The 26,994-nt window shown below is 43.6% G+C and overlaps 1 protein-coding gene across 13 annotated transcripts in view; it reads left to right on the top strand.

Moving 5' to 3' along the window:
* DOCK7 (dedicator of cytokinesis 7) overlaps positions 1–26,994 on the top strand; it is a 108,489-nt gene that overhangs the window by 69,268 nt on the left and 12,227 nt on the right. For 2 of the 13 annotated variants that reach the window (XM_054832972.1, XM_054832970.1), the window contains exons 23-43: positions 2,055–2,147; positions 3,348–3,437; positions 4,459–4,554; positions 4,660–4,800; positions 4,958–5,071; positions 6,090–6,260; positions 7,043–7,182; positions 10,764–10,933; positions 11,761–11,915; positions 12,825–13,007; positions 13,469–13,604; positions 14,802–14,898; positions 15,344–15,361; positions 17,826–17,922; positions 18,804–18,938; positions 19,645–19,797; positions 20,986–21,144; positions 21,409–21,509; positions 22,465–22,657; positions 23,223–23,366; positions 24,331–24,462. In XM_054832972.1, coding sequence (XP_054688947.1) covers positions 2,055–2,147; positions 3,348–3,437; positions 4,459–4,554; positions 4,660–4,800; positions 4,958–5,071; positions 6,090–6,260; positions 7,043–7,182; positions 10,764–10,933; positions 11,761–11,915; positions 12,825–13,007; positions 13,469–13,604; positions 14,802–14,898; positions 15,344–15,361; positions 17,826–17,922; positions 18,804–18,938; positions 19,645–19,797; positions 20,986–21,144; positions 21,409–21,509; positions 22,465–22,657; positions 23,223–23,366; positions 24,331–24,462 — 2,718 coding nt within the window. Of the gene's footprint in view, positions 1–2,054; positions 2,148–3,347; positions 3,438–4,458; positions 4,555–4,659; positions 4,801–4,957; positions 5,072–6,089; positions 6,261–7,042; positions 7,183–10,763; positions 10,934–11,760; positions 11,916–12,824; positions 13,008–13,468; positions 13,605–14,801; positions 14,899–15,343; positions 15,362–17,825; positions 17,923–18,803; positions 18,939–19,644; positions 19,798–20,985; positions 21,145–21,408; positions 21,510–22,464; positions 22,658–23,222; positions 23,367–24,330; positions 24,463–25,493; positions 25,509–26,994 lie in introns of all 13 variants that reach the window. The other 11 variants (XM_054832969.1, XM_054832975.1, XM_054832973.1 and 8 more) reach the window with 11 other exon arrangements.

Raw genomic sequence — 26,994 nt, 5'->3', positions numbered from 1 at the left:
CTCTTGTACTCTTTTATTTTCCAAAGAGGGAAAAATCTTTCCCTTTTCATATTTTTACAAAATGACTTCTGCTTCTGCAAACACAGGATATGTTTAACTTTATCCTCAGAACCAGAGTGACATGATTAGAAAGCTTGTGAGCAGAAATGTGAGTGTGATAAAGGCATTTTCAAAATTAGACCTGATCTTACGAAACACGAGCTTAGTTCAGCATTCTGCAAAGTCCTTTCGACTTTAATTCACTGTGAGCAAAATAAAGCATGTTTATGGGTCTGAGCAGGGCAGAGAGCTTTGATTTATTTCTCCCAAAAAGTAATTGAGATTAAAACACTCTCCTTATGTGTGTTCAGTATTTTTTTTTATTGGACATCTTAAGCAAAATTACAGCATTGCTGTACTCTGCATAGAGGATAGCTCGGTGGATTAATGGTTCGAATCCCAGGTTACAGCTCTCACGCTGCGTTCAACCTTGAGGTGGATTTTTCTTTGCTGAGAGAAATAGATTGTTAGGCTTGGTGGACTTTGTGGCCGATGATAATCGCCGCAATGAAAAGGGATGCACCTTTGCTTCATGTATTGGGAAAAAGCCCTAAGTTGGCACAGAAACTGGGATGAAAGCTCTCGCTCAGGTGAGGGTCGAAACCGGTGTGTGGAATTTAAAAGGAACTGCTATTCGGTTGTGGCATTGCAAAACTGCCACCGTTACAGCTGGTTCCTGTGACCCAGGAAAGTCCACAGCATCCCACTGAATGTTCCTGACTTGGTTAAACTCAGTTTAATTTTTTCCTTTTCTTCTTTCTGAGTGTCTCGAGAGGAGAAGGGAGCGGGGAGAGAGGAGGGATCCGCAGTAATTTTGCCCATACGATCCATTGCAGGAGTAGAATTTGAAGTAGACTAGATTGAGCTTTTAAAAAGCAGGATGATTTTCAAATATTTTGCTTGGCAAATCAGGTTGGTTCCGGAAAAGGTATGTTTTCTTTCCTCTCTTTGCCACACTGCCCAGAGAAAATGCCCAAATGTTCATGTGAAATCCTGGTCACAGGGTTACTCTACCAGCGGTGCTGGGGTTTTATTCCATGAATAGGAAATCCTGTGAGAGCTGACAGTCAGTCTTTTCAAAATTTCTCAGCATTTTCGTAACAGTCGAAGAGCTTATAAACTGTGGGCTAACAAGCAGTGTACCACAAAAGTGCTGGAAACCTCAGAGAACATCCTTTGTGGGTTTTTTGATGATCCGAGGAGCACCTCTGCTATGGAGCCAGGCTGAGAGAGTTGGGGTGGTTCAGCCTGGAGAAGAGAAGGCTGCGGGGAGACCTTAGAGCCCCTTCCAGTCCCTGCAGGGGCTCCAGGAAAGCTGGAGAGGGGCTGGTGACAAGGGCAGGGAGTGACAGGCCAAGGGGAACGGCCTGAAGCTGCAGGAGGGGAGATGGAGATGGGATGTGAGGCAGAAATCCTTCCCTGTGAGGGTGCTGAGGCCCTGGCCCAGGTTGCCCAGAGAAGCTGTGGCTGCCCCTGGCTCCCTGGCAGGGTTCAAGGCCAGGTTGGATGGGGCTTTGGGCAAGCTGGGCTGGTGGAGGGTGTCCCTGCCCATGGCAGGGGGTTGGACCTAGATGGGCTGTGAGGTCCCTTCCAACCCAAACCAGTCTGGGGTTCTATGATTTCACATCTGTGCACCAGTTTTCCTCTGTCACAGTGTAAATCTGGGCTGACTCCATCTACTGAAGTGAACGGGTTTAAACTGATCACAGTAACAGTGGGATTTTCCAGGAGGAGGATAGTTTTTGAATGTCAGGCATTACAGATAGGACAGGTTGGACCAGAGCTGTCGACAGTATTAATGTGATGTATGTGCGTGATAAAATACAAAATAATCCTCTGGACAAAAATGTCTCAACAGCCACCTGAGAATTCAGGCTGCTTTAACAGTGCTAACTGGTGATGCGTTTGCAGTGTACCCGGTTTGATTGCTTTTAAGGACTAAACTTTGACTACTGTATGGCATGCAACATGTAATATTTCTTTCCTTTCCCAACTGCTTTCTATTACATGCCCAGGGCTTAGACCGCTCCAATTCCTGGGTAAACACTGGTGGTCCAAAAGCAGCCCCATGGGGATCCAACCCCAGCCCAAGTGCAGAGTCAACACAGGTGGTGTCATCGGTAGAGGTTTTTCTGGCTTTGTTTTCCCCGATGTTTCCCTGTAGAATATCTTCCTTTTGGTGTATATTCCGATTTTGGTGGTTTGTTGTTTTTTTTTAATTATTATTTATTTAGCCCTTGAAAACTTTGTGAGTTTTATTTTATAAATCAGCATCTTCTCCCCAACCACCTCCCTACACTGCATGAAAAACCTCAAAATGCGTGAACGTGTCCCCTTCTTTCATTTCAGTGGTTGCTGGTCTGTGAAATGTAAATGCTGTGACTGCTTTTCTTTTCTTTTTCTCTAACACTAGTTTCAGCTTCAAGTGGAGCACATTTCTAAGCGGGAACATTAATCACAGCTTCATAGTTTTGTCCATGTTTGCCATTTCTTTTGATGTTGTGAACCATTTTGCCATTTTCATCAAGCATTTAGTATTCATTGTCAAGTAATCCTTCATGACTGTTTGAGTGGAATATTGTTAAACCAAAATTGGTACACATGTAAAATTCTCTCTTAAAACATGTACGTTTGAGTGCTGGAGCCAGTGACTTGCTAGGGCTAATTGTATCTGTTCTGTGTTGCAAAGTATGAAAACTTTATAGCAGCTTAGGTCGGAAAGACGTAACTGATTTAGCCCCTGTTGCCTGCTGCTTTCCACTGCATGGTTGCCTTGAACGTACCTCTCAAGTGTACCTCCTTTCAAGTTTATGGGTCTTCCAGAAATACTTAGTCTGAATTCACTTGCACTCATGGCAAATTATTTCCATCAGAAACAGAACTTCAGTAATTTTCTCATACCCTGTGCCAGCAGCAGCGTCGCTGTGGGGTACATCCCCACGTGCTTGGTCTCTGGTAGATTGAGAGGTATGGACTGCGATGACAAGAATTACCTCCTTGACGTATGCATGTTGATAAAATACGATGATGAAAAAGTTTCATGCTTTGCAGCATTACGTGTCTGTGCATAAGAACATGCAGTTATTTAAATAGCCTGTATGTCTTAAAACAATAAAAAGTACTGCCATTTTGTTTAAACCAAATCTGTAAATGAGTGAGAGTTTGAGAATGCATAAAAAAGGTGTAAAGACAGTAAAAGCCTACAGTTGGAACAGTATTTTTGTAAACGTACATTGTCCTTGAGCTGCAAAACCCATCCACAGCAAACTTTAATGTCCTGTCATCATTCATTCATCTCCACTCCGTAGGCTACGGATCGAAGTTGTAATCGTATGTCTTCGCACACTGAGACGTCAAGTTTCTTACAAACATTAACAGGACGATTACCAACTAAAAAGGTAGATTTCAGTGAAGACAATTGATATTGTGGGGCAGGGAGGTCAAGTCATTCTGAAAACATGATGCAATCTATTCTTTTATTTATAGCCTGATTTTTTCCGAGGTCATTAGGAACTGCTGTTGCTTAACACCTCTGAATATCCAGGCTGCAGTGAATATGAAGTATTCTGACAGACTTGAATTGGGAAGAATAAAATGATCAGGAGTAGCTTGTCTGATTTAATGTTCATACTGTTTGGAGCCATTTTATTACTGGCTTTCAAAAAATATGAATAGCGCTGTCTAGACATGTAAATGATACATTCTTGTGTGCAAAATTATAATGTGTTAGACAGCTGGCATTACGGATGTGTGCTGAACTCGGTTATGTAGGTGTAAATCCAAAGTGAGTCCAGAAAGGGACCGGGAGTTACTTCTGAATGCGCTCCCTTAGAAGAGACGAGATCCTACTAAACACTGTCGGAAAGGCAAAACACCTGACTTGTTGTGTGATGAAAATGTGGTCGCTGACAACGTCCAGTCTGTGGGTTGGTCCTCCCGAGAAAAGATATCCAAAAGGTGTTTCTTAGCCCCACGTTTCCTTCTTACTGTTTTAAGTCCTTTCTCACAGTAAATATACATCTTTGTACAAATGGCTTTATATGTCCACTTTTTACTCCTTTTTCCTGCAAAAATCAGACCAGGCAGAAAGGTAGACTTTTAAACTAAACTAATTTGAGCACCAAACTTTTTTTTTTTTTTTGTGGGGGTGGGTGGAAAATTCTTTTGACACTTGAAATTCAATTTTGGAGCAAGATGCTATGAAACGTTTCTCACATCACATATCATAACATCATCCTTCATTGTTAGTTGGGGATTTCTTTAAGGGATGCCACCACTGCTGTCATGTTCCCAGTTATTTATTTTGCTTAAACTCATTGTTTGCCATACTTTCCATGGACCGTGCTACCATTTCTCATGCGGACTTTTTTGTGTGCTGATCTTGAGGCTCGGACTAACTCTGGATTTGAATCTGTGTAGCTTTTTCATGAAGAGCTGGCCTTACAGTGGGTTGTGTGCAGCGGGAGCGTGCGGGAGGCAGCCCTACAGCAGGCCTGGTTCTTCTTCGAGCTGATGGTGAGCAAACTGGAAACACCTCGCTTGTTGTCTTACAGTTTATAGTTTAAAACACGAACGGCAACAACTGCAAGCGACTTTTTGTTGTAATTTATATTCCTGTAGGTGAAGAGCATGGTGCATCATTTGTATTTTGCTGACAAACTGGATGCATCAAGAAAGAATCGTTTTCCTGAGCGTTTCATGGATGATGTAACTGCTTTGGTCAGCACAATTGCCAGTGATATAATCTCTCGGTTTCAGAAGGTAATGGCAAACAATTAAAGTGAAGCCCGGTCAGAGCTCAGGCACCAGACCTTCTACATGTTGTTCACTGGTACCTAGACCAGGAATTGTTGTTTGACAACATACAATGTGCTCTTCTTCATTTTCTTTCCCCTTTTTTTTTCTTCCTTCTCTCTAGGATACAGAAATGGTTGAAAGGCTCAACACCAGTCTTGCATTTTTCCTCAATGACCTGTTGTCTATCATGGACAGAGGATTTGTTTTTGGTCTTATTAAGACCTGCTACAAACAGGTGAATGCAGATAAATATTCCGACTTAACCGTGAACCATAGCAGAGCCTGTTCCTCTGACTTTCTTTGGACAGACAGTAAAGTATGGGTGCAGAATTCTGCTATTCAGGTCTTTTTAGAGCAAGAAAGCCATTCTCAGTGGTGATTTAGAGTTTACACCCTTCTGAGTACACTCTTAAATGTGGATTGGGAGTAACTCCCTTGAGTGAATGGACTTGCAGCAGGAAGGAAGAATTATTCCCTCTGCTCACCACATTCAGAGTAATTGAACCAAAAATTAGTAGGACATTTTGTGAGGGAGCTCAAGACGATTATGGTTCGTCAGCGGGTCTCTCAAGGACACATTGATTCTGTATGATCATATTGATCGCCAAGCTCCCCTTCCTTCCTTCCAAGGATGCAAGGTCTCCTCCCCCATAAGGAGGGTTCCTATGTTATGCATTGGGCAGCTTATTTGCAATGTTGTGTCAGGAAAATCACCTCGAACCACAAAGTTTCATTTGGCTGCAAACATCCGTGCTGACACTGTGTACAAAGGAGATGATGAGGTATCAGGAGTTTAGGCTTAGACTCATTTTTGCTGCAGAGTCTAAAACATTTTATATAAGGGGCAAGAACAGCAATAGCATTTGAGCTTTGTTGCCTACTGTGTATTAGCCAACCTGCATCTTTGACCTGTTAATGCATCACACTGTGTGGTTCTGCTTCCTACCGAAACCAATAGGATGTGGCGATCGTATGTGAAGCACATAGTTCTTCATTTGCTTATATAAATATGGCTGTTATATACATCTTGTATTGATACATGTGCCGTTGGCTGGGATGTATGTGGCTGCTGCGCATCAGAATTTTCATCTTTAGCAAAAAGAAGTGACGTGGATGTGACCATTTAATGATACCAGGCTCTCCAGTTCTTGCTTTGGACGTGTTTTTGGGAGCAGTGGTGGGACAGGGGGGCTGGTGCTGCATTTATACTCTGTTTTGGTGCTAACTGCAATCTTACGGGCTAAACTTGCCAGGTGTCTTCAAAGATGTATACCTTAACAAATCCAAGTAACCTCGCATCTTTGAGGCTGGACTTCCTTCGCATCATTTGCAGCCATGAACACTACGTCACCTTGAATTTACCCTGCAGCTTGCTCACACCACCTGCATCTCCATCACCGTCTGTGTCTTCAGCAACCTCTCAGGTATACTGTGACAAGGGTCCTTTGTGGAAATGCAAGCTGAGCTGTGTTCTGAGGCTTAAATCATATGAGACAGAGGTAGCACCTGTATTTTCAGTCTCTGCTTGCTAATGTTTTTTTGGAAGTGTTGATTTAGAAATTAGTTTTTCCTACCACATAGGTTTGGACTTCTTTTTATGTTTTATTATTGAAAAAAGAATGCCCATATCCCCATCCTCATAGCGACCACATATATTTCTGTCCTTAGGGATGTAGTCCCCTCCTATATTGGACAAATGCATGAACATAAATGAGCCATTAAAGAAAACTCTTTGTCCAGTGTTACCCTTTTCTTACAAAACAAGAGTCTTTCTAGCACACTGTAGCTCAGTCCTAGCCTGCTCAGAAAACGTAATTAGAATTAGCAAATCTGTCATTCAGGCGGATTAATTAGTTGCAAAATCACGTAAACTAAATCAAATTAAAGCCTTCTTAAGCCTGAATAATACCATCCTTACCTGAGTTAGAAGTTTAACTAATTCACTTTTAAAGGTTATTTGGTTTAACTTCCCTAAAGTCTGCCCTTTAGGTGGAAGGCAATAACAACAAGCAGAATTAATAGCAGAGTTAGTGAGCTTGGATGTAATGTAAGTAGATGTGCCTAGTTCCAAACAAAAAAGGGAAAAGGTAGTTCATGTGAGATTGTCTTTAATTCTGAAAACAGCTTCTAATGTATTTCATAAGCTTTGACTCCCTGTTCCACGGGGCCTCATTATGCAACTTCTGAAACTTGGTTTTTTTCACAGAGTTCTGGGTTCTCCACAAATGTCCAAGACCAGAAGATTGCAAATATGTTTGAATTGTCTGTGCCTTTCCGCCAACAGCATTACTTGGCCGGACTTGTGTTAACAGAACTGGCTGTCATTTTAGATCCTGATGCAGAAGGGTAAATCTTTACAATTTTCTTTCCCAAGAGTTTTCTGTAATTCCAAGCAAATGGTGGATGCAAAGCAAGTTCCCAGCATGGCCAGAAGTGATTTAAATTTGTGAGCTGAGAAAATAAGAAACCAGTTCTTTAAGAATCCTCTTCTTTCTCCGTACCCCTCATATTTCTTACTTCCTTTGCCCTCTGTAAACATGATTACAATCACATTTTTCCAGCTGAGAAGAAGGGAAAGTGGTTCCTGCTGGAGCCCCCAGCTGCCACAGGGGCGCTGCAAGAGGAAAATAGTTTTTCTCAGTTGTAACAAGAAAATTATTTTCAACATTTAGGAAGTCTCTGTTGCTGGTGGTTTTAAATGTTACACTGTATTTCACCTCTGGTCCTCCAAGCTTTTTTTAAAGATAAGTTATGCATTGATGAGGCCCCTGCAGGTTACATAAATAGACAAATAGAGTAAAGCATGCAGAGTTTGTCGGTGCCTTGTCTGGCTTGTGCAGCAAATAATTTTCTGAAGTAGGAGTGTAGCCTGTAATCCTGACATCCAGTCTGTTACTTGTGTTATTTAGGGCTGCATTCTGCCTTGCCTCTTTAAAATGGGTTTCATTGGAAATTATTGATTGCTTCCACAGTCCTAAGTTCTCTTGCAGGCATTTTTCTCGAGGTGGACTCAGAAATATCAGCTGAGTCAACAAATGCTGATGATTCATGGTTAATTCTGCCCCTTTATCAAGAGGTCTCAGGAGTTAAACATTCATTCTGTTTCCTGTTGGAGAAGAAAGTGATACCATAAATTAGAATATTTTCTTGTATATGTACATAACACACTGCAGTTCCATTTCTTTGGCCTGAAACGGAAGAAGCAGCAAATCTTTACCCGTATACACTGTCTGCAGAAATCCTTTTGTAGCATAGGAACGTCCCGCTCACTGGTTAGAAATCAGGTCCTGTCTCTGACCATATTTGCCCTTGTTCTTCCCAAACTTTCTGTTCTCACCTACCTGCCTCTTGAGCTCTCTCACCTTGCTATTCTCAGCGCTTAAGCTTGGACCAGGGTGGTAATCTCTGCCCAGCTGCAGAAAGGAGCTATCAGCATGATCTTGCTGGTCTCACTCCTCTCTCAAACCCTGTCTAGACCAAAATGTGTGCTGATACGAGTTCAGCTCTAGAGAAGACTTGATCAAAACCCCTGAATTTTGGTGGGGACGTGTGCAGTAATGCATTTGTTTGTTATTGTTTTCCAGAATTACTTGTAGTTTGCTGCTTATTATCTATTCTCAGGCTTAAATGTTCTGCCTTTGCCCTGATAGATCCACTATGGAAAGCAAACCAGTCTGTACAGATCTGCTCTTCCAATGGCTATGAAGATTTTTAATAGATAGTAACAACAGGTTATTAGTAGAGGGCTCAGACATGCTTGCCATTAAAATGTTTTGGCCACCCTTGAAAAAAAGCTCAAAATTGTTCCTGGTTGCATTATCCTGCAGCAGGAGTGGAGCGGGATGCCCATCTAGTTGTTTACTGTGTTAGAGCTTTGCCTTAGGTCTTCGTAGTTGATACAGAGCCTTAAATTTGTTCTGTCCTTGCTCTTTTTGCTCCATTAGCAAAATACGTTGAATTTTAGCTCACCCGTTTTATAAGAGCTCCTTGGGTTGGGTTGGATGGAAAAGCTGCAGTACCCTGGTGACTGAAGGTGGTGGGTTAGATAGGTCCCTCTGTGCTAGGTGCTGTACGGTAACCCGGTACCTAACAGTCCTCCTCCAGAGCACTTGCAGTCTAAAAGACAATACGGCATACAGATGAAGGAAGCCAGCTGAATGTGACGGTTGCAGAAGTGGAGAACAGAGTGAGTCCAAGCAGCTAGACCCTGAACAGATTGTCTTTGCAAACAATGCTGTGGTGCTTTGGTTATTAACTCGGAATAATTATTGCTGCTCATTTCATAGTGCCTATGTTGCCCATATTGACTGATGTTACAGGACAGAAGTGAGAAAATCGGAATTTGGCCCTCAGTATTCAGTGACAAAAGTCAGTTTTCCAAAAGTGTGCGGTGTTGACACAAATTGAGGCCAGGGCTGAGATAACAGACGGGATGGTTGGAGGGCGGCAAGATCAATTCATTGCATTATCAGCCAGAAAGATTAGTGGGCTGTATTTCTTCCTCTTCGCTATGGATCGATCCACTGTGGTACCTGCTCTGTTCTGGAGAAGTGAAAAAGAGATCCATGTAGCCCTAGGTTTGAATGACACTGCTTTGTTTGGATGTATTTTCCCTAAATGCAGTTCTGTGGCCTGCAGGATAGTTTCCCTTGAACTGTTAGAAACACAACTTAGGTGCCACTCCTTCAAAATAATAATACGAAGACTTTTCTTTAATCTGAAGGAACTGGTCACTTAAATAAGCATTTCCTTCCTAGTTGTTAAGGGTCTTGCTAATTACACAAACAAGCAATTGTAGCATCCCGTTACGGCGTGATTAAAAAACACAGGAAAGAAGTGTAGCTACAACTAGCTAATGTCCTCCTAACCTGTACTGGTGTCTTTTAAATCATTTAAACCCCCCAACAATCCAGTCAAAGCCTCTCGTCTTTTTTAACCAGAACTCAACTCTACTTTTCAGGTAAAGTGGATACTGCCTGAAATTCAGCACTTGTTTTAATACCTCAGGTCTGAACGTTGAAGCTTATGTTTTGCTAATGCATAACGTATGAGCTTCCTTGGCTGCTTCATGCATGGGGTAAAGTTGTCTTCTTGGCCTGGTTTGCCTACAGAAGCAAATAGCTACAGATACCCCTGCTATTTGCTCTGAGAGAGTTTTGCCTCTGTGTGGTGGCTGAGGGGATCGAAAGGAGTGGAGCGAGTTCTTGAGAGATTCAGGGGAGTTTGCGTTTTCAAGGCACGAGCACCGAGTAGGCTCATGCAGGGTGCCCTGCAAAAGGGGATGGTGCCTGGGCCCTGCCATTGTTTGCATCTTTAGTAATGAAGGCGGCCGTTTTTTGCTGTTTTTCTTTCTTCCCCTCCATTTCTTTGACGCTTTTTATTTGGAATTATGGATCTGTAGTCTCCTGTGTCAGTTGAATAATTGCATGGGAGTCAGGGAACTGAAGCAGAAACTTCCTGATCATTTGATAAAAGCAACATTCTGTCTTAGGAGGGCTTTTCTCTCTGAAATGGTGTTAAATAGAAACAAAAAAAGAACACAACGAGTATTTTTGCTAAACCCACTGTCCTCTCAAGTTTCTCTCCCTGTTTTCCATATTCCCCAAATTCTCCTAACGGTCTTTAGCAGACTTGATACTTCAGCATAGCGGGAGCTGGGGCTTTGGTTTTGTTTGGAAAGTATGAAAGCGTTCACATTATATTGGGTATGCACCTCCGCAAGATATTTTTGTACATTTTATATGGCATAGTGAAAAGCCAGCCAGTTGTAAAATCCATGGGAGTTAAAAAAATATGTGTAATGGCAATTTATGTGAAGTTAAAAATAAAAGCCTGGATTTTTTTTTTTTTTTAAGCCATGTAGTTACAAAGTGTAGTTTGCTTTGAAGATATTAACTAATCTGTGTGACCCAACTCTCTTTTAACAGTTTATTTGGATTGCATAAGAAGGTCATCAATATGGTACACAATTTACTGTCCAGTCACGACTCGGATCCGCGGTACGCTGACCCACAGGTAAAGGCCCGGGTGGCAATGCTGTATCTGCCTCTGATTGGCGTGATCATGGAAACCGTGCCTCAGCTTTATGACTTTACAGGTATTTTATATTCTGTGCTTTGAATATATGTTCATCTGCTCACAAGTCTTGAGTGTTTGGATTCTAAAACTGAACTATAAACCTCTTTACTGTTGGATGAGATTGTTTCTATTTGAATTATAACTCTGACATGTTTTCACATCCATTTCCTAAACTGCACTTGCAGAATAGATTTTCAGTGACTGTAACACTCAAAAGCTGCATTTGCCCACTTGTTTGCGTGAAGCGAAAAATTAGTAACGCATTTTAGTTCACATCTGGCTGGCAACTGTATGTGTGTAGCCAGCCTCCCTGTATGTCTCTGACCTGCTTAAAAAGTCACCCCATGTACTGTACAATTGTCATAAGAATTCCAAAGGATAAACAGAGTTCCTCTTATTCGCTTTAGTACGTGCTCTGTCAGCAGTTCGTTTCAGGTGTGCTTTGCACAGTGTCCTGAAGAGCAGCAGAGGTGGGTAATTTCAAATCAAGGCAGGGAGTCTGATCTGGAATCGTTTGGAATTTGGAGTCGTCTTCTACATCCTTTGACTTTAATGACTCAATAAATCTGCAAGTAAGGATTTGGAGTGAAGTACTCAAAGGGACCTGCCCTATTTTCAGAAGGGTTCTAAATACTGAGGTTGTGTAGGTTGCATTTGAAAATTGTTGTTCTCTTTGCTTTGCATGACCTCAAGCAATGGTCATCCTGTTTACTTGCGGGACTCCATGAGCATGATGATTTTCACTTTGCATTCTCAAACAGTTCAATGAAAGTAGCACCGCGGAGGGAGGCTGGGGAGAGAAACTTTGAATTTGGGGATTGACTAGATGCACGTGTTTCTCGACAGAGAGTCACAATCAGCGAGGGAGGCCAAGCTGCGTCGCTGTTGATGATTATGAAAGCGAGGGTGGAAGCATGATAAGCCAGACAGTTGCCATGGCCATCGCAGGAACATCGGTCCCTCAGCTCACCCGGCCCAGCAGTTTTCTACTCACCTCATCGGTACAAAGCCGTCTCTCCCTATTCCTTGACCCTCAAACTGTGTCAACAAGCAAATATTGACGCATGCAGGTCCTGTGGGGCTGATCAGTGAGTGGTAGGGACTCATATCAGTTTGCAGCTGGGTCTTGCACAGGGAGGCAGAGGGTGAAAGACAAGGGGGAATAGATCACGTTTGCATGTTGTTGTGCCAGTCTCAGGGTATAATAAAATGACAAGTGGGAGTAAAAATCAACAAACCTCAGAAAACAGAAGAATTTCTCTTTTCTCATAAAGATTCTCTTTTTCTGAAACAATCTGATAAAAGCTCTGTGAAGTGCAATGGTCATTGTGAGCTCTAAGCACTAAACAAAAATTCCTACCACATCTAAATCCCACCTAGCTGAAGACATAAATGGCCCGTTTCCCCCCATTCTCTGCGCAGGCAGGGAATCCTCCTGATTCTGGTAGCAGACGGTCCCTTCCATTTCTCCCTTCTCCTCCCTCAACTCCTGCATCAGGACCCCATTTTGCTGGGTTTTATGGGCACTCAAAGTGAGACACTGGTACATCCATGAGATAATGAGTGGACCCGCTCTGCTTAACTGTTAACCTGCTGGAGGTTATTAAAGGCATCTTGAGTGAAGTGGGTATTTGCTGCCCGAACAGAAACTCATTCGTATAATGTGATTATTTTGGTTGAAACTGCTGCTTCACTCTTGTGGCTTGACTATCTGTGGGCTCCACTGAGCTGTTGGGTTGAGAAAGAGAAATGTGTATCTCCTGGTTGTTAGTAAAAAATGTCTATCCACCTGTTCCTATTTGGTAATTATTTAGGCTGGGGTGGTGGCTGGTGCAGATCCTTTTAGTGAAGATTGACATGTTTGGGACATGAAATACAGTGTGGCAAATGTCTTGACCTGTCTATTTTAGAGTGGCCGACAACACTCCACCTTCTCAACAGAGTCCAGCCGCAGCCTTCTGATCTGTCTCTTGTGGGTGCTCAAGAACGCGGATGAAAGTGTCTTGCAGAAATGGTTCACAGACCTGTCAGTGTTGCAGCTCAATCGCCTGCTGGATTTGCTTTACCTTTGCGTATCCTGTTTTGAATACAAGGTACTGCTGTGTTGTTAGGAACCTCTTGAAGTTCCTCCTAGGGCTTGCTGAGGAATGTTACACTCCCATCCTTTACACGACTCCAGAAAGGCATTTCCTGCTCTCTCCTAAGTATTTCCTGTATTCAGAATCCCAAGGCTCAGCACTTCTGTGTGCAAACTCTAGCCTTTTTTCCATGTTTACTTTTCAGCCATGCAGGTGCCTGTGCCTTATTTCACTTTTTACGCAGTTTCTGCTGCTTGCCACTCATCTGGGAACGGCTGCAGGGAAAGGGGATAGCTCTTGGCCATTTTGCTTACTGTGAACAAGAAGAGAGTTTTAGATTAGCTAGCTAGCAGCTGAACCTGTATTCCTTTCTTGGCCTATGTCTTTAGACAGGAAGGATATTTTGAGTTGTTAATGCTTAGAAAATACCCCAGATTGAAAGAATCTTCCCTCATGGTCTCATTTGAAACTCGCAGGGCAAGAAAGTATTTGAAAGAATGAACAGTCTGACATTCAAGAAGTCGAAAGACATGAGAGCCAAACTTGAAGAAGCTATTTTGGGAAGCATAGGGGCAAGGCAGGAAATGGTCCGAAGAAGCAGAGGACAGCTAGGTAAGTAAAGAAGTTTTCTGTGCTGTCCCCTTTTTCCAAAAACTGCTACTCCCATCCTCAGCAATGGGATATCCCCTCAGGTGTGGGGTATTACCCATCAAGATCTTCAGACAGAGAGACCCCTAGAAAAAGCTGTTTGCAGTTTGCAGCATGCTTCACTGGGTCGGCAGAATCTCTTTTACATTTTTCCTAAATTCCATCTACAGGCAGTTTATTTGTTACTTGATTGCTTTTGTGTACTTGTGATCATGTCTCATTTATGGGATATTCTTGCTTGAGCTTCTTCCAATGTAGCTTCTTTCAGAGCCACCTTCTAGTATGTCCTGTGCAAGGATCAGAGTGGAAAACAAACTGCCTGATCTTGCTTTGATAGCTCTGAAAATGCCTGGATATTTCTGCTAATTTAATGAGGCTTGAAATAGCCAGTAGCTGGGGTAACAGGCATCTTGTGATGATTTCTGCTGTTGATGTTGTCTGGGAGGAAGGATGGCCCAGGGCCTAGGACAAGAATCAGAACTGGATTTGGTCTCCTGCTCTGCCGCAGGCAGCCCGGGACATGTGAGCCAGTCATTGTGAGCTAAATTGAATAAATATTTTAGAGCCATAATTGATGAATTACTTCAGAGAGATGGAGACCTTTCTAGTTTTTTTTCTTCTTAATCTGGCCCGATTGCCTTTATTACTTGAAATTCCCCTGCCCTCCCAGCAGTGAGAATAAAGACATAAAATAGGGTGAGGTAGGAATGGGGTCTCAGCACCACCCTGAGAACATTACTGTGTGCCAGTTGAGGACACCAATATCGGACTGGTGAGGATTGCCTCACCCAGGCTCTGTATGTAGCCCATGGAAGGTGCTTCTCTTAGCAGCCCTGATAGCTACCTCCCTGACCGGAGTGTCTCGGCTGCCTCTCTCCGTTAGCTCTGCAGTGAGCTGGCGTTTGGCAGCACATAGAGCAGACTGCGTTGCTCGTTGCTCTCTTGCATACGAAACCGCTGCAAATGAAGTTGACTCTCGTGCCACTCAGCAGTGACAGAATTAGGGGCCATGTAAAGATCCTGGGTGAGTGCCACAGCCCAGGGCTCTAAGGAGTCAGTTTGCTGTCACCTGTCACTTGTGAACAAATCTAGAGTTGCTACCCATGGGAAAAAAAAATAGCATTAGATGATGACTGCTGTTGTTTCAATATTATCCTGCAGAGAGAAGTCCTTCTGGAAGTGCATTTGGAAGTCAAGAGAATTTGAGATGGAGAAAGGATATGACTCACTGGCGTCAAAACACAGAAAAGCTTGACAAGTAACTCTGCCTTATCCTTCTACATTAACAATGTGACAGTGCCTGTGAGAACGCAGGGTCTCTCTCCCCGTAGGTCAATGGCAGCGGTCCACTTAGCTCTCGTGTGAGCAGGTTTGGGCCCTCAGCTGGAACAGGGCTGGCAGTGTGCAAATAGCTTTTAGTCCAACACTGCCCTGTCTAACTCTTTGCTTTTCCACTGTCCCTTGCTTTCTTAGCTTTTAAAATGAGATTTGAAGAGACTGATACAACCCATTACCTTCCTAAACCCCTGTAGTAAGCTGTAATTTAGAGAGAAGATCCCTTAACAGTATTCACAGATAGCATATATATCTCATGTCATATTTCCTTTATTCCATAAGAGCATTCTGGAGTTGTCAAAGCTCGCTTTCCTTTCCTGTCCTAATCCATCACTTTGATTGTTTTTCCACATGTGCTGTGCTTTTAGAAGCCACAAACCAGCCAGGTACTGTAGCATTGGTGTGGAGTTCTTACAAATTGCCGTTTTGTACATCTGCAGACTCAATCATCACAGCATTGTTTGTGATGCTTGGCAGAAGTTTTCGGTGTGTGTGTGCAACTGATTGGAATGAGCTCTTTTTGCTTATTACACCCATCTCCTTTAAAATTCCCTCTCTTGGTGTGGTTTAATCTGGAGGGCTCAGGAGTTGTGTTTGAGCTTCGCTGTGCACGTTTTCTGTTTCCTCAAATTGTGACCTGCAGTCTCCATCCTCCCAGCAAAAGAATTGTTCCTAATCCTAGGAAAGCGATCTCAGCCCAAGTGAAGCTCTGAAGAAGCTGGAGATTGGTGTCCTCAGAGCCCAGATGGAGATCAGGCCAAATTTTACCTTCGAAGACATTGCTGCTTCCTGAAGTTGAAAGTACATCTCCACAGCTTCTAATTGCTTTGTCCGACACAAGAATGTCATCTCTTGTTATGTCAAGTAGTGGCTTTTTGTCCAAGACCCCATTGGCATTGGGAAAGCCAAATGACCAGTGTGTTTCACCCTACTAATGAAGTGATGTAGGTACAAATTTCACCTCGGCACAATACAGAGCTGTGGACAAAGTTACACCAGATTAAAATTTGGCCTGAAAAACTCATCAGTTCACTGCCAGCACAGGGTCTGAGCCCTCTCCTCTTCCCAGAAGGACCTCATGCACATGTTAAACAGCTGTGGAATACCTTGATGGTCAAGGGGTGGTGTCTCACCCCACAAAATAATCTGCTTACATGGCTCTACAAACCTGCTTTGTAACCCATACTTGCGCACTGTGACCTGGGTCCATCGCACTCCACTCCTGTGGCACTGCAAGTGTGTCCTGCGTGTGTAGGTAGAGTCTGGCCCTTTGGAACCTAATAAGTGAGACTTTTCACATCGAGAATTCTGCACAGCTAATTGCAGGTGGTATTAATTTATGCAGATGGTGTTGTTTTATATAGGACCAGGCCCCAAACCTTCATATTCTGCACACTGAAGACTAGAGAGTGAGTGCACGACCCAGGTCCCAGAGGAAGCAGAGCATGGCCGGGGAGGGTTGCTGCAAATAGGTCCCAGGGTCGAGTCAGCTTCCGTCCCCTTTGCTGTGTATTTTATTTGGTGTGGTGGTTTAACCTGGCAGGCAGCTCAAACAACCACACAGCCGTTCACTCGCTCCCCCCCACCCAGAATCAAAAAGAAGGAGGTAAAACTGATGGGTTGAGATGAAGACAGTTTAAAAGGACAGCAAAGGATAATAATAATAATAATAATAATAATAATAATAATAAAAAATATACAAAACAAGTGATGCACAGCACAATTGCTCACCAACCGGAGCCGATGCTTAGGTAGTTCCTGAGCTGTGCTGCCTCCTGGCCAACCCCCCAGTTATATATGGAGCATGACGCCGTATGGTATGGAATATCCCTTTGGGCAGTCTGGGAGAGCTGTCCTGGCCGTGTCCCCTCCCAGCTCCTTGGGTGCCCCCAGCCTTCTCCTTGGCAGGCTGATATGAGAAGCTGAAAAGTCCTTGACTGCTTGGCAACAACTAAAATATTAGCGTGTTATCAACATTATTCTCAGCCTAAACCCCAAACACAGCGCTACACCCGCTGCTAGGAAGAAAAATAACTCTGTCCCTGCCGAAACCAGGACACTTGGATTTTGTCAGTTCCCATGGGTCACACTGCTGCATGGTCTGTCGGAGGTGGCACCTGCGGTAGGGCACGCCATAGCTGGGCTCTCTAAACGTACTACTGGATGCTTGCCAAATGCAGCTTGTGCTGCTGAAATTAGGTGGTTGCTGCAGAATTCCTGGGACCGCCGCTGTGAGTGGGTGTGTGAACTTTGTAAGCCTTTCCAGGAAAGCGAGTGCCTGGCATATAACAGCAAAATTGTGTAGTTTTTTTTGGAGAGGAGGATATTCTTCAAGAACTGTAATATAACGTAGCTGAAACGGACAAAGATCGCACCCTTGCAGCATGCACTCTGTGCTACAACCAGTCTAGCTCCCAGAATCAACAGTGCAGATATACTAGCTCGTGTAGCACCACCTTGTGTCCATAGCCTATAACATAAAACCATATGTTCTGTTCCTGGTTGTGCTGTTGCATGCCTAACGATGCTACTAAACCAGTTTTGAGTTGGACTTTGATTCTAAACTGTTGTTGTGTTCCTGGGAGAGTAACGAAGTGTCAGAAAGTAGCGTGATCTCTCCTGAGCATGATGAACGTAAATCCTGTGTAAGTTTGTATATGTAAAAAACCAAGTCTTTCTTCCTGTCCTCTTAATGGATGCATTGAAATATCCTTGTAGTGTTGTCCGGTAATAAATATCCACATTGTGACTGGGGATTTTCTGCTAATGCAAAAGTATTTTTGACTGGAAAATGTGTAGATCTACTTCTTAAACAGAAAGTAATTTTATCGCTTTCTTTTCTCTGATTAGGTCAAGGGCAGAGATAGAACATGAGGCACTTATTGATGGAAATCTTGCAACGGAAGCGAATCTAATTATTTTGGATACACTAGAGATAGTTGTACAGGTAAGGAAGATAAGAAAATAGAGATGTAATAGCATTACGATCGCCTGGCCAGGCAGCAGTTTGTTAACAAAACCTACCTGCTGCTCTTAACTGCCTGAGCACTGTCAGAACTGTTCAGCTGCCCTGCTGCAGCAGGAGGGGTGGTAATGCCTCTCCTAATCCTCAGCCCATACTGATCTGGTTTAAAATGTCAGTATCTTCCTTCAGTCTTTTTGAAAGTTGTTCACTATTGTAGTATAAGAAGCAGTTGTTCATGAAACTCAATAATGAACTGTAAAAATTTCCAAGTTCTGCCCTAACCAATTCCTCTAGTTTCTTCCCAAATCTGCCTCAAGTCACTGGGTTCCAGGTCAGCCTCCTGTATCCGTACTTAATTTGCACAGTGCGGGAAAGCTTCCTGGCTCCTTGGTCTGTTTGCACAGCCCAGCTATGTCCTCTCCTTCCTGGTAAGCGTGGACACATGGCAGTTTTGTCCCCTGCCTTCTGTACAAGTGGAACCTGGGCACGGGCTGGACGCAGGCAGGAGCAGCCTTACCAGATCCGCCTCTGAGCTGCAGGGAGACCCAGGAATCCCAAGGGTTGCACCTTGCACCTGGGTAATCTACCTAGAGGCCAGTTACAGACTTTCCCTCTAGTAGAACAAGGTCGCAAAAGGTCAGAGCCTCGTCAGGTAGAAAGCATCATCATTCCACCAGCTTTAGTGCACGGGTGAGGTTTTTATTACCTGGGGTTGAGTCAGAAGTGTGACTGTTATGCAGGCCCAGCTAAGTGGGTATTTTCCCCATGCCGAGGGCTTTTCAGCAGAATTATTCTCTCCTCCCACACGCACCCGGGAGGTTCATTTTTGCTCATGCAACTCTTGGTTTACTTTTTGACTGCAGACTGTTTCTGTGACGGAGTCCAAAGAGAGTATCCTCGGTGGGGTGCTGAAAGTGCTTCTGCACAGCATGGCCTGCAACCAAAGTGCACTTTATCTCCAACACTGCTTCGCCACACAGAGGGCTTTGGTTTCAAAGGTGAATTCTCTGCGGATGCTATAATATATCATGAGCAGCACTGATGGAGGATGGGTCTGTTTTCTTCCTTTGCATTGGGGTCACTTCACCAAGCATTTATTATTTTGTGCAGTATTGATTTTCAGGGAATGTGGTCTGGGGGTTGATAAAACCAGACTGGTTTTCATGATCAGTACCTGTATTTATGCACGTTGGGTTTGATGGCTGCACACAAAGGTACAGTTCACAGAGCCCAAGAGTGATGTGGGTTCCTGCTGGCTGGTGGTAAGCGGGCAGAGGCACCTAGCCAGTAGGAAGCACAAAGCACAGGCGGAATTTAAGCTGTGTGACTCTCAGTTAAAATGGATTTGTTGACTGGACCCATAATTTAAAGGCTTTCCCAGTTTCTGTAGGTGCACTGGGAAAAGCTCAACGTTTTAAGCCTGAGTGTTTGGAACTGATGCGAATCAGTCTAAGGGTGTAGATGTAGGAGCAAGTTGAGGGGGCAGGTAAAATGAGTTGCCTTCCAGTGCTGCCAGTGAGTCTGCTTTTGCCTTACTGTGAAAGTGAAGTGATTCAAATGAGCATCATTCCCCTCAAAACAGAGGGGATTGGACTTCCTCTCATGCCAGTGTGTGCTCTTTGCTGGGGATTGCCCTGGTCTTCTCGTCCGAGTGCTTGTTCCTGTCCGTCCAAGCGCTAGTTTTCTCATGTGCTGTTTTTCCAGTTCCCTGAGCTGCTGTTTGAAGAAGAGACTGAGCAGTGTGCAGACCTGTGCCTGAGGCTCCTGAGACACTGTAGCAGCAGCATCAGCACGATACGGTCGCACGCGAGTGCCTCTCTTTACCTTCTGATGAGGCAAAACTTTGAGATTGGGAACGTGAGTATCCTGCTGCACTTCATTAGGTTATTACGTGTAAACTGGTTGGGGACTGATGAACGCAGCTCTGTGTATTCCTGTGGGGGGAAGGCTGTTGGAGGGCTTACCATCAAAACGAGCATGACATGCAAAGGGAAGAGAGGCACGCCACAGTGACGTGATTTTGCCTAGCTCCTCATCTTGCAATACCTCACACTGCTGGCCGGTGCATAGCAGGAGCGTCCATTCTCCAGTGCCACAGTCCGAGCTGTATGCCCAGAATCTCTTTGCAGGCAAGCTGCCTCTTGTGTCAGTTTATAGAGAGATGCAGAGCCCTGCCTGGAGCATCCACTGCAAGAGTTTCCAAACCTGCCAGTTCGGAAGGTTTGCGTGCTCTTCAGATTGGACAGTTTGCACTCGAGGGGCTGTTGGGAGGAACTCCCCTCTGCCTTGCTTTTGCACACCTCTAGGTGAGAGCAGAAACAGCCACACAGCCCTTTCTGTGGCACAGCTAGTATGTGTGTCTTTTCCGAAAGGGCTGTGTTAGTGGAGGTGCGTTAGCAAGCCTGGGATTTTGTTTTCGTTCAGATCTTACCTCTAATTACATCTTAGCTTGATTCACCCCTGTGCACTTTAAATTTTCAAGAACTTAATTCCCAACACTAACTCTTCCAGTTGGTATTTTGCAGGCATACATGTAGCTATGTATCACAAAGTGCTCCTCCAGATCTTTATTTACACTGCTTTGGTTCCAGTCCCACACGGTGAGTAGCAGAACTGGAGGGACCCACTGGTTCTGGGCCCAGGGACTGTTAGTGGATCGATAGCAGCACGTTAACAGTGACTTCAGTCTTTAGGCTAGACCAAACCAAAAGCAAGTGTCTAGAATGGAGCCTGTGTTCATGAGATGGAGTTGAGCATCATCCTGTTCAGGGTGCCTGAGAGGGAGACAAGGGAGAAGATTAAAGCTTTTGCAGGATAACCTTCACCTGGAACTAAATAATGCTGTCATCAGATTATGAAGTCAGCAGCCCCAGAGGTTTATTGTAACCACTGCTCTGTGACAGTCCTTTTCACAAAACTTGTGTTTTCTTTTTTGGCTCAGGTGTCTGTTAGTAGGAGAGTGCAATGACCAGAGCACTGGTGTTGCAGCAGACTGTTGCAGTATTTCCAGGTTGCTGAAATACAAAACCAATTTCTCTGTTGCAGAACTTTGCCAGAGTGAAAATGCAGGTGACCATGTCTCTCTCATCCCTGGTGGGGACGTCCCAGAACTTCAATGAGGAATTTTTGCGACGTTCCCTGAAGACTATTTTGACATATGCTGAAGAAGATCTGGAACTTAGGGAGACAACATTTCCTGATCAGGTAAGAGAAATACCGCAAGAAAAGTATTGTGTGGTTCATTAATAGACTGTTGTTAAACCTCCATCTATAGCTGGAATTTGCATGTATTCCCTGAAGGAGGTGCATTTTTTTTTTTTTAGCACCTAAGTACATAAAACTCAGGTTCTTGATTGATTCTGACACCAAGGCGCAAACACACAAAGGTTCAGAGGGACTGTGGTCCAGACACAGTGATATGTAGCTCAAATCCCATTGCCAGTTCATTACAGCAGTGTATTTTTACAGGTCCAGGATCTAGTGTTCAACCTCCATATGATCCTCTCTGACACAGTTAAAATGAAGGAGCACCAGGAAGATCCAGAAATGCTGATTGACCTGATGTACAGGTAGAGTTTATAACCATTGCACTGTGGGGACAGTAGATGTCAGTGCTCTGCATGGTGTTTGAACAAAGCTTTGTACCTTCTGCACTTCCTGTATTTAGAGTGTGAGGTATCGTATTGCTGTGAACTTTGATTACTTGTTTTTTATTAGCAATTACGTTACTTTAAACTTAAACCTGTTTTACATTGCTTGCCACGATTCACATTTCACCTGACTCCAACACAGCTACTTTCTGTTTGGTTTTGGACTCAGATGTTGCACATTTGAGTCCTTACAGAGCTTGGTTTTGGAGCAGTTCCAGGTCTCAGTGCTCATGGACCAATACATACCTGTCTGTTTTGTTCAAATGTGGTGTGGATGGGTTTTGTTTGGCATTTATGTGGCTTATTTTGGGTAAGAGTCGTTCCCATTCCCCAGCAGTCTCTGACAATATCATCTTCCACCTGAGTAAAGACATCTCGTCCTGCTTGCATCAGGGCAAATGGAAGGATCTTCCAGGACCTGCTCGCACAAAAGGCTTTTTGGTGGTGATACATATGATGGTCTTCATATGCAAAAGATATTCCAGAGCCATGTTAAGATCCCAGCTACCAAATTGCACGGTGTTGTCTGCACAAATGGTCCTGACAGCTTCTCAGGAGGCAGCAGAGCTTTTGTCTTAAGCAACCAGGCAGATCTGCACTGATTGTCCCACATCTTTGGCTTACTACCAGTCTCCAAATGAAACATGAGCTTTGGTCAAGAGCTTCAGCAGTCACCCATAAAAGTGTTTTGCCATCAGTGGGTAGTTGTAGGTGCTCACCCACCACTAACTGGCTCAGAAATCTGTAAAGTAATTTAGGGTAGCTTTCCATCTATATAGCTTTCTAGTCTTTCTAGATAGCCTAGCACTGAGGATGGTGATTATTTAAGCAGAAGTAACTAAATACTCATCACAGAGGGGTTTTTTCCAATTAGGATTGCAAAGGGCTATCAGAATTCCCCCGACCTGCGCCTGACGTGGCTGCAGAACATGGCTGGAAAGCACTCCGAGAGGAGCAATCACGCCGAATCGGCCCAGTGCCTGGTCCACTCTGCAGCCTTGGTGGCTGAATATCTAAGCATGCTGGAAGACCGAAAATACCTCCCTGTAGGGTGTGTTACATTTCAGGTAGGAATTCTGCTCTGTAACGTATTTTTGGGTTTTGTCATCTGCTGCTGAGATACTGAGTATCTCCATGTGCCTACGTACTCATACTGCACTTGGTTTGTTTTGGGGAGAATGCATTACAGCAACTTCTGAAAATCTCTGTTGTGCTCGAAGACTGTCTTGGTTCCCCTAAGTCTTTACGTCCATAGTACTGAGTGAATCCAGTTCTTTTTATTTCTCCATTTAAGTCCTGGGTTTTTACCCTCTTTGATCTAACCATTTTGTAGTGGGTGCAGTTGATGACAGTGGTTCCTGTGACTAGTAATGTTAAGCAGGACAATACTGAGTAGAGCAAGCAAGCATATGTTGCTTAGCTTTGAATGTGTAGGTGGTCCAGTCCAGTTAGTGTAAGCACGAGCTGAAGTACCGTGCTGGTTCATAAGGAAGTTGAACAAAATGCGTGTGAAAGGTGCCTCTTGAAAAATTTTACGATTTGATTGAAAATCAGCTGGCTTTCAAAGTATTGAAAGTTTTGGATGTTGTTTAAACTGAGTAAAAATATTTTATCTACATTGTATCTCCTTAGAACATATCTTCTAATGTTTTGGAAGAGTCAGCAGTTTCTGATGATGTTGTATCACCAGATGAAGAAGGTATCTGTTCTGGAAAGTATTTTACAGAAGCTGGTCTGGTGGGATTACTGGAACAGGCTGCAGCATCTTTCTCCATGGTAGAAGACTTTTAATTTCTTTAGCTATCTTCTTCAGTAATCTTATACTGCTGGGCAATATGAAGGAAAATGTTTTCTCTATGTATAACTCTATTGTAACCACTTAATTTGCATGGAGCATTGGGAGTTTTAGTTGTTCCAGACAGCTCGGTTTGCCCTCTGGAGTAAACTGCAAAGAACGGGATCTGGGACCAAGAAGCCTTTGTGTGTTTCCAGTGTCGCTCAGCTCGCCACTGCCCATTTGGGAGTTCACAGCAGTAAAGAAAGGCCGTAATGTTTTTCCTCCTCTTCAAAAAGAATGGGCCAAGAGCTTTATGTGAGCAGTGTTAATGAGCTGGTAGCAGTGTATCCATCAGAAACCAAGGAAAGCAAGTGAATTATTTCCCACAACACAGTATGAAGCATCATTCAGTGGGTTTAAGTACAAGCAGGAGTAAGTCCAGAGCAAAGACCTAGAACCCCTGCTGTGGGCGGCTGAGCCATGCCGTGCCACGTCTCTGCCTGCGATGGGCTGGATCCCCTCTGCTAGAGACATCATAAGGAAACTTCACAAAGCCCATCTCATGGAGTGCCAAAAGTTGGATGTAGAAGTCACTTAGGTTGAAGATGCACTAAATGGAACGAGCTGTACTGTGCCATTAAACTTCCATATTTCATTCCCATAGATTTGGTTAGGATACGATTTAGCTGCTTGTGCTCTTGTGCATGCATCTATCCAAAATATCCCAGTTTTGATTCTGTTAATAATCTCATTTATTAGTAACAACGTGTAATGCAGTAGGCTCTTGATTCCAAAGGTGGCCGGGGATTTTATTCTGTTCATGTGGGTATATTTTAAGAAAAGGTGCTGATTACATCACAGTGCCACCTTTTCGTTTTGCAGTTTTATAATTTAAATGCTGGTGGTATGTATCATTCTTGCTGTTGAATCGATGAAGCAATCTGATGCACCTTATTTTTGTAGGCTGGCATGTATGAAGCAGTTAATGAGGTTTACAAAGTCCTTATTCCTATTCACGAAGCTAATAGAGATGCCAAGAAGCTATCTACTATTCATGGTAAACTCCAAGAAGCATTCAGCAAGATTGTTCACCAGGTAATGATTTGAATTTTCAGCTGCAATGTGAATTGTGAAGAAACTTCAAATGCTCAGTGCAAATAAAAACCACCTCTTAAGGAAAAAACATTTTAATGAGATTACACGAGAAGTGTCAAATGGTGATCCATCGTAAATGCAAGGATCGCTTACAGGATTTTTTCTCTCTGGACATTTAACATGAGAAACATGAGAGATGTCACATACCAAGTTTCACTGTAACTTTAGAAATATCTAAGAGTTAAAAATTCCAATCATCTGTCAGTTTATCCTTTCAGGTGTTATTTTAACCTGTGTTTTGCATGCTGTATTTCTGGGAAAAACACTGTATCTTGCCGTTAGCCTGGTAGGTAACGTTCAGAAATGTGGGGATTTTATTTGTCTATTCATACGGTGGATAAGTAATTGAAGGAACCTTTCTAAACTTAGATGGTGCAAAACCCACCAGCTTAGGTGCTGAGCATTTGATGAGAGACATCAGAAGTTATCAACCCTCACCAAAGTGAAGTGAGCTCAGCTAAGCAGGAGACGAGAGCACTTGGCAAGTCTCACGAAGCACGTGTTCTCTTCCAGGAGAGGCCGGCGGGGCGCGTGCCTTTCTGTCAGGGCAGGCAAGCACTCGGCTGACCCTCCTCCAGTACATACCAGTGCTACTCTGAGCCCCCCACCCCAACCAGCTTTCTGGTCATGGGCTGCTGGGTACGTTGTGTGTCTGTTGGTGTAGTTACCCTTGTGCTGCCATCAGCTGCTCCGTAGATGTTTACTGCATCAATTTCATAGGATCCAGCTGAGAGTCTGGTGGTTTTCTCCATGTTCTGGCATTGCCAGGTTCCTGAGGTTAAGTGTACCGATAAAGGACAATCGCTGAGTGTCCTTCTAGGCCAGAGAAGGCCGTTTTGGATGCATGATGACTTACAATCATTGAAACCGTGTCAGGTTTGTGATACCTTACATTGATGGTCATGTTTTGGCCTTTGAAACTTTTTTTTTTTGGTTTCTGTGACATGCGCTTTTTACTTTTTATTACACAGAGTACTGGCTGGGAGGTAGGTAACTCCATTTTAGTTAGTAAAGAACACTAATAGATTTTTCAGATGACTCACGCCAATGCTTGCCCACATGTGCTAGTTGTGGGTATTTCTGTTGCTGTCTGCTGTTAAAACAATTCATTAACCAAAGAAATACCAATAAACCGATTGTGGTTGTGGTAGGAAATTCTTCATAAGAAGCTGTAGGTAGTGCATGGATGCTGATGTGTTCCACTAATGAGGTTCTTTGGTGAATGAGCCACTGTATCATCACTAGTTTGTTTTTATAATTTGTTTATATTTCTTTTCATCAGCATTGACACAGAAAATCATCCCTTCATACCATATTTTCACCCCACCCACAGGGGTCGATTTAAGCAATAATGCTCAGAGGTACTGAAACACAAAACTGGTTTACTGCACGTGCAGACCATATCTCGGAGAATAGGCTGCTTCATTCTCTTCATTTAAGAACAATCAATTTGTTATGTAGCTGTTTTATCTGGCAGTAAAATAGCTCGGTTGTGTTAACTGGAGTCAGCTTTGCTGCTTTCATTTTTGTAGAGGCTGTTTGCTCACATTTCTACAACATACACCATGAGAACCGTACATTTGGATTAAAAATAGACAAAGCAGTCGGCTTTGCACACACAGCACATAACTCGGGCCCTGGTCCAGTCGACACAGTGGGTACATGAGCGTCGAGAAGTCTCAGAAGACATTTTAAATGTTTTGTGAATATGATGTTATATTATTTGCTTAGTCTTCAGCTGTCCAGTTAATCTCTGCTTTTCTGTGAATCAGGCAACTCAGTATGGGCCATCTCACTCCACGTTTCCACCGCAGGAGAGCATTTAAGCCCACACTTCCCAAACTGGGGCCAAGAACGAAGTTCATTTGCGTCGTGAGACGCAAATAATTTGGGCCAATGGCTTGAACGTCAGTTTTAATTCTGGCCTAGCAAGAAATGAAATTCAGTAGCTTAAAAGGAACCCCTGACACTTAAAGGCTGGCCCTGTAAATCGTTTGCTTGTTCCTGTGAAGAGTCCCAGCAGATGAGGGAGCCCAGCGATCCAGAGTACACGTCGTAGGAGTGTAAATTATCTGTGTTCAATAGCCAACAAACGTGAAGGCCTGTGAGCATCTATTTTGATTAGTCTGCCCCTAAATCGACCCCTGAAGAAAATCCTGTCATTGGTTATGATTCTAACATCACTCAGTCATGTTTTACTGCATGGTAAAAGACACCCATGGTTTCTGTTCTCGTCTGTCATCGTGCTCTTTCATTGCCACACCTTTTCTGATCTTTGTGCTTTGTAGCTTTCAGATTTGTTGCATGTTTTGCCTTTTTTCCTTATTTTAAATACTTTAATCGATGCTCACCTTTTTTATTTTAAAGTTTATTTGCTGCCAATTTGCTGCTTGTTTGTGTTTTGGAATTTCCCTAATTAAATACTTTCTGTTTTCTCCTCTATCGCCCTGGTTGCTGACCCTCCTCCCCACT

Source organism: Grus americana, chromosome 8 (assembly GCF_028858705.1).
Source record: "Grus americana isolate bGruAme1 chromosome 8, bGruAme1.mat, whole genome shotgun sequence".
Lineage (NCBI taxonomy): Eukaryota > Metazoa > Chordata > Aves > Gruiformes > Gruidae > Grus > Grus americana.
This window is presented reverse-complemented; position numbering and strand designations above follow the sequence as displayed.